General features: G+C 52.4%; 1 protein-coding gene across 1 annotated transcript; it reads right to left on the reverse strand.

Annotated features, from left to right (window-relative positions):
• Positions 1–2,122: 2,122 nt before the first annotated feature.
• On the reverse strand, positions 2,123–3,112 carry LOC126028446 (TCF3 fusion partner homolog). Its single transcript, XM_049787427.1, has 2 exons — positions 2,853–3,112; positions 2,123–2,606 (listed from the first exon to the last, which is right to left on the reverse strand). The coding sequence occupies exons 1-2, from the start codon at positions 3,110–3,112 to the stop codon at positions 2,162–2,164; spliced, it is 705 nt and encodes a 234-aa protein (XP_049643384.1). The 3' UTR covers positions 2,123–2,161.
• Positions 3,113–6,761: the final 3,649 nt, after the last annotated feature.

Genomic DNA, 6,761 nt, shown 5'->3' on the forward strand with positions numbered 1-6,761 from the left:
GGAGGTAGGGCGTTTGCCTTGCATGCAGAAAGACGGTGGTTCCAATCCCGGCATCCCATATGGTCCCCCGAGCCTGCCAGGTGTGATTTCTGAGCATAGAGCCATGAGTAGCCCCTGAGTGCTGTCGGGTGAGACCCCAAAACCAAAAAAAATGTTTTTCTCCAAGGGGCCAGAGTGGTAGCGCTAGAGGTAAGGTGTTTGCTTTGCAAGTGCTAGCCTAGGACAACCAGGGTCTCATCCCCGGTGTCCCATATGGTCCCCCAAGCCAGGAGCGATTTCTGAGCTCCAATGGGTGTGGCCAAAAAACAAAACAAAACAAAACAAAAAAATTGCTATCCACAAACCTAAAACTCATGTAAATTTAAATTAACCAATTAGCATGACAATATTAGATTATACACAATCACACATTTAATTTTTCTTTCTTTTTTGGGGGGGTAGTGTATGGGAAAAAATAAGGCCATTTTCTTACATAGCCATATGACCATTAGCAAATCTATGTAACTCAACTTTTTTTGTTTGTTTGTTTTTGAGCCACATCTGGGGAGGCTCAGGGTTTACTTCTGGCTATGCACTCAGAAATCGCTCCAGGCTCAGGGGACTATGTGAGATGCTGGGGATCAAACCCAGGTCCATCCTGGGTCAGTCGCATGCAAGGCAAATGCCCTACCACTGTTGATATGCTGGAGAGAGAGCACAGCAGCGTTTGCCTTGCAAGCAGCCGATCCAGGACCAAAGGTGGTTGGTTCGAATCCCGGCGTCCCATATGGTCCCCCGTGCCTGCCAGGAGCTATTTCTGAGCAGACAGCCAGGAGTAACCCCTGAGCACTGCCGGGTGTGACCCAAAAACCAAAAAAAAAACAAAAAAAAAAAAAAAAAAAGAGAGAGGAGTAAGCGTGAATTCATACCCAGCTGCTTTTGCTAGAGTCATTTGCTACCAAAGAGAAATAAAGCTTTATTAATTAATAGTCCAATTAATCACCTCATATTTAATCTGGGACCCAGGAGAAGACACCTACAAGGTAGTATTGGGGTATACAAGCCTGCTATAGACCCAGGCCCCACATTCAGGTGATCTTTCCAGAGTAAGACAGCCCAGCGTTAGGGCTCTGTCATCATCCAGACCTGTGGGGGTACCCATACAGAAGCAAATGAAAATGATTCTCAGCTGGGATTACCATCTCAAACACCAACATGTCACCATCTCCCCTCTTTCCTCAAAGATAACAAGGAACAGACCTACAGACTTATATATGTACTAAGGAGTACATACAGAACTAGCCCAGATGCAGACACAAACACTCCAGATGTCAGAATTATTAAAGAATATTCTAAAATAACTGTTCTTTCTTGCTGTAATTTTTTTGAGGGGTGGAGGGCGGGGGTGGTCTCCCAAGCAGTGCTCAAGAGGTCTCAGGACCCTACCAGCAATTCTCTGCCAGCCAGTGGAGATTTAGGTCACTTGCTAGGGCATGTGATACTACTCAGCCTGGTGGTGCAACCTGGGCAGTGCTGGGGCCTCCAAGGTCACACACTGTCATATTCAGGGGCATATGTGTGTCTATGTGTGCACATGTACGTGAATTCTTCTTGGAGACAAGTTCACAGAAGCAGAGGGGCTGCCAAGCAAGGAGCAGCAAGAAAAAACTGTGAAGGATTCTGGGAGAGCCAGAGCCACAGACACCCTGAGACAAGTGGGTTGGAGCTTCAGACTGCAGGTGCCAAGTGTTTCCTTAGAATTTAGAGTTCTGATGGGAGGGAATGGGGTGCACTCCCACACTGACAGGAGGGGCCCTGGCCAGCAAGGCAGCCGCTGGGCAGGAAGGTTGCTGGGGGAAAGCCTTAGGGGTCTGGAAAGCCTTCACTGCTGTCCACTCCAGTCTCCCACCTCTGGGTTCCGCTGTGACCAAGTGCTCTGGAGGAGTGGGTGGTTGGCACACTAGCGCTCCTGCCACTCTCACGCGTCCCCCAGAAACTGATGTGCAGAGTGGGGGTGCGGATGGATGGATGCAACTTAGCGAGACTAGAGATGTGGCCCAGCATGAGGACACTTGCTAGACATGTGAGAAAGAGATTCCGGGTGTCCCCCTCCCTGCCAGCTCGACCAGAAATCAAAAAAAAATTTTTTTGCGGTGGGTGGGTAGGTTTATTTGGGGGGGTGTCAGTCGAAGGAAGGGCTGGCCAGGGTGGGGTAGGGCAGCAGTTTGTCGGGTTCCTGTGAAACCCAGCCAGAGTCCAGGGCCTCGTCGGCTTCCAGGCCAAAGTCCTCCTCCACCTTGATCGGGGCCAGTTCTGGGGTCAGTGAGGCACCTCCTCGCCGGCCATCATGGGGTGCTCGTCGCCTCTTCCGTCCTCTAGGCCCCTCTCCAGGTGCCGGGCTGCTGGATTCGCGGGGTATGGGTGTCCTTCTGGGGGGCGAGGGCCCATCTTTCTCCGGGGGCTCATTTTCTGTGTTGCTGGGAGTGGGGGCGTCAGTGCCCTGACTGCCTTCATCCTCCAGCACGAAGGTGAACTGGCCGGCCCGGTAGTCGTCGCCGTAGGAGTCCAACACCCTCATGAGGAACCTGCATTCCTGCTGCAGCCGCCGCGTTATCCAGAAATCAAATCTTTATGGCCATAGCGATAGCACAGAGGGTAGGACTCTGCCGGGCACGGGGCTGGCCCAGGTCCCAGGTGCAATCCTGGCCTCCTCCCATCTGATCCGCTGGAAACTGCCAAGAGAGGTTTTCAGCACAAAACCTAAAGAATCCCTGAGGTCCCTGGGGCTGGAGGGAAAGCCGGGCCCAGGCGCCCAGGCAGCACAGGAGAGAAGCTCAGAGCGCCGCGTTGCCATCCCCGGCTGACCAGCTGACCTCTGGCCGGGGAATGCTGGCCTGGCTTCCTGCGGGGAGGTGCGCAGGCCGCCACAGCCGTAAGCCCGGAGCTGGCGCATTAGACCCCGGACCCCCGGCGTCCCCAGGCTCCTAACTTGGCCTACGTCTGCCTGGCGGCCCGTGCTGAGCGTCACGCTGAACTTTTGCCTGCCTCGACTTCCCCGGGCGCCTGGCCCACGCCTTCTGCTCTGCTGCTCCTGGTGGCGCTGATGCTGATGGCTCCGCCTAAACCATTCCATGGGCCCGGGAGCGCCCCCCCCCCGCAAGGCCCCCAGCGCCCCAACAAGTGCAATAGCTGCAGTGCGCAACCAACTTCCCTCTCTTGGAAGTTTGCATGCCTGCTGGCGATCCGTGGGAGTTTGCGGGAAGGGAATGCAGGGCAGGGCAGGGCTGGGGCTGGCGGCTGGGCAGGCTAACCCCACGCGAGGAAAGCAAGAGGGCTGCCTGAGCAATCAATTGGGCTTCGAGGGGCGTCTCCCACACCACACCAGCTGACCTTTCTTCGCCCCACCAAGCTCAGACTCCCGGGGACTCACCTTGGGACAGTGCTGGAAGGGTTCCCTGGGGGAACCAGGTTAGGCCTGCCCTGCCGCATCCCAGAGACCCAAGAGCCCCCTGCTCACCCCCGGGTCTAACTTCCCTCCAGCCACAACGACCTGGCCCTGGGCCTGAGGCGGCTGCACCCCGGCCAGCTGAGGGACAATGTCCCCCCCTGCATGACTTCCGCAGCGCCCACACCAGCCTGCACCACCTGAGGTACTAGGTACCACCAGGTATCACACGTGGAGGTTTTGGTTTGGGGATTCTCTATTTTGTGCTTTGGGTCACAACCAGAGATGCTCAAGCACCTTGCCCATTAATATTACCTCTCCTGCCTCAAGGTAATTTTTTCTTCTATTTAATTTTGTTTTTATGGCTTCCAAGCTATAGGGAACTGTGCTCATAGCCGACTCCTGGCTCTGCACTCAGATCACTCCTGGTAGTGCTCAGGGGACCATCGGTGGCGCCAGGGATTAAAACTGGGATTAATCAGGTATAGGCAAGTACTCTAGCCCCTATGCCATCTCTCTGGCCACTATATTTCCTTTTTGTTGTTGTATCTATTTATTCTTTTTGAATCACACCTGGCAGCGCTCAGGGTTTATTCCTGGCTCTGCAATCAGAAGTCGCTCCTGGCAGGTTCGGGGGACCATACGGGATGCCTGGCTTCAAACTGGGGTCCATCTTGTAATGGCCATGTGCAAGGCAAATACCTTACAGCTGTGCTATCGCTCTGGACAACGTTTATTTTCTAATCACGAAGGCACTGCTAGAAGTTGCTATCAGCTCTATACACTGGGGTCACTCCCCACAGTGGAAAGGGTATAAAATGTGGAGCCAATCCTACCTGGGCACCTACATGCAGGACACATGCTCCAGACTATTGAGCCATCTCTCAGGCTTCACACAGGGAAGCTGCTTGACTATGGCGTCTGGGGGACCAGACCTACCCTATTAGTCACCTGAAAATTCATTAACAGAGTGAACCCCACAAAGTGCCATGACACAGATTGGGGAGATGGGGACTGGGCTTTATGATATAAAATTGTCACAGGAAAAATAGCATATTATGAAAATCTCTGAACCTATTGGGTATTTGTTATACCTAGGAATCATGGGAAGTCAAGGTGGCCACAGAGCAGCCCCTGCTCAAACTAATAAACCAAATGTGCACAGTTCTAATCAGCCTACACTCCATGCCAGACCCAGGAGTGTGATGCCATTTGCCGCACCTTGAAGATTGAAGATTGACCTCATCCATGCAGGTGTGCCTCTTATGCTGAGCTAGAGCTGGAGACCTTGTCCAAGGAAGATAAGGTGACTGAGCTGGGCAGGGCTGGGCTGCAGGGAGAAGAGCTCACCTGAATGCTGTGAAAGTAACCCAACCTCCTCCTGCCTCTAGCTCTGAAGGAGTCTAAGAACCTGGTCTGCCTTACCTGTGCTGGTGGCGCGGAGCACTCACTACCCAGTAGCCTCACTGTGCTTTGTGCTTCTACCAGGAGGGCGTCCATTCACTGACACTCATATATACCTGCAGCATACCTTGGTGAGTACTGAGCATATCGGCCCCTCAGCACACTGGGCCTAGACCAGGTGGGAGGATGGAGGGGAGATGGGGTTCAACAACCAAGACTGCTCCCTGGTAGGGCCATCCCAGCATTTGACCTAGGTAGGGTTGGAAGGATGGATTTTCAGGATACTTTTAGACTCTCACTGTCTACATATTGCCCCACAGACACATGACCCCTGTCTGTTCCACAGGGTGGAGAGCACTATGAAGGATGCCCACAATGTCTATATCAACATCAGTGGGCTGACCAACTTCGGAGAGGTGAGAACCCTGGTTCCAGCCCTGTCCCCTTGGGAACACCTGTGCCCTGCCTGTTCCACCAGAAAAGGCACATATATGTACACTTCATTCCAATTATGTGTGCCTGGAACTCCCCCATCCTGTAGATGGTACTGCTGAAATGAGCTATCTGGGCATTATGGTAAGCTTGTCCCATGTCATGAAATCACAGCTCTGCAGGCCATACAAGTGTCCCAGGCACACGTCACCTTCTCTGACTCAGCCACCTGGGGTGTGTGCATGGACACAGGGATTGTTTGCTACAGCAGCTGGTGAAAGCTGATCTGACCCCTTGGACATAAATTCCACCATGCCACCTGGACCCTGGATCCATCAAATTTTGGGAAGCCCACATTGAACGGCTCCAATCACAGTCCAGTCTTAGTATCCTTGAAGCATTATGGGTAGGGCTTCTAGTGAATACTTACTTACTTAGGTCTTTGAGAACAAAGCCAGGAGGAATCAATGAGCATGGACATATAGGTTCTCCAAAAACAATATCAAAAACAACCATACCACAAAAAAACAAAAAATGAAAAACTCTAGGTACTGGGGATGAATACACATAGATCCAAGACGTTATCTTCCCACTAAGCCATGAGTATCCAATGGCACAGCGTTTGAACACATCTAATGGACACAGACAGTGTGTAAGGTTGTCCCTGAGCTGCTTGGTTCACCGTCTCCAAAGGGTGTCCAAAGGACAGTGGACCACGAATCCACATTGGACTAGCATGAGAGCATGAGCAAAGAACGTGGCTTAGCTTTTATTCTCAACTGGAAAGTGTTCTGTCCAGTTCACGTGTGCAAGCGTCAGCTGGACTTCAGGCACACCTGCAGAAACCTTCCCTGATGACCCCAGTATACACATAGCTGCTGCACCAACTGTTCACTTAGTTCAGCATCCAAGCTAGTCTTTAGGTTGATCTAAGCAACCTGAAACTGGAAGTCAAGCATTCCCCAGGAAAGCAACATGAGAGAAGTTGGGGAGATCAAACTGGGTGTCCACATGCTTCAGAACCTTGTGAGCTCACTGGGTGGAAGTGACCTCATAGAATTCCGTTGCCACGGCACCGCCAATAATCAAACTGATGGTTTTGAGAAGAAGTTTGTTTCTCGTGGAGGGACTAGTTGGTTAGGCACAATGATTGACCGCATCCTCTACATCATCTCTAACATGTCCTCTGTCCCTTGGGAAAGCGCCTATGCAGGTAAGCCAGTGCCTGCTGTCTGCACAACAGGTGCCGCTCTTCAGCCACTTGAACTCCTATGCTGCCACACCTCCCAACAGACCAGGATCCGGGGTAGATACCTGTGGCCTGTCACCTCAGGGAGCCACCATGGTTCCCCTCCAACCAATACCCTAGGGCCATTCTTCCCTGGAGAAGCAGTCAGGAAGCTTTTGGTCTTGAGAAATACAGCCCTGCCCTCAAGCCTCCTAGAGGTTTCCATCTAGTCTCTTGCCCTAATTGGCCTCAGTCCAAAGTCAAGTGCCTTTT

This window comes from Suncus etruscus, chromosome 14 (genome assembly GCF_024139225.1).
Source record: "Suncus etruscus isolate mSunEtr1 chromosome 14, mSunEtr1.pri.cur, whole genome shotgun sequence".
Lineage (NCBI taxonomy): Eukaryota > Metazoa > Chordata > Mammalia > Eulipotyphla > Soricidae > Suncus > Suncus etruscus.

Bases quoted from the DNA above. Each gene is read 5' to 3' on its own strand.
- LOC126028446 (XM_049787427.1), bottom strand. From the start codon at position 3,112: ATGGAATGGTTTAGGCGGAGCCATCAGCATCAGCGCCACCAGGAGCAG. The intron at 2,607-2,852 runs GTCAGCTGGTCA...ATGGCCATAAAG, and splicing joins CCAGCATTCCCCGGCCAGAG to ATTTGATTTCTGGATAACGC.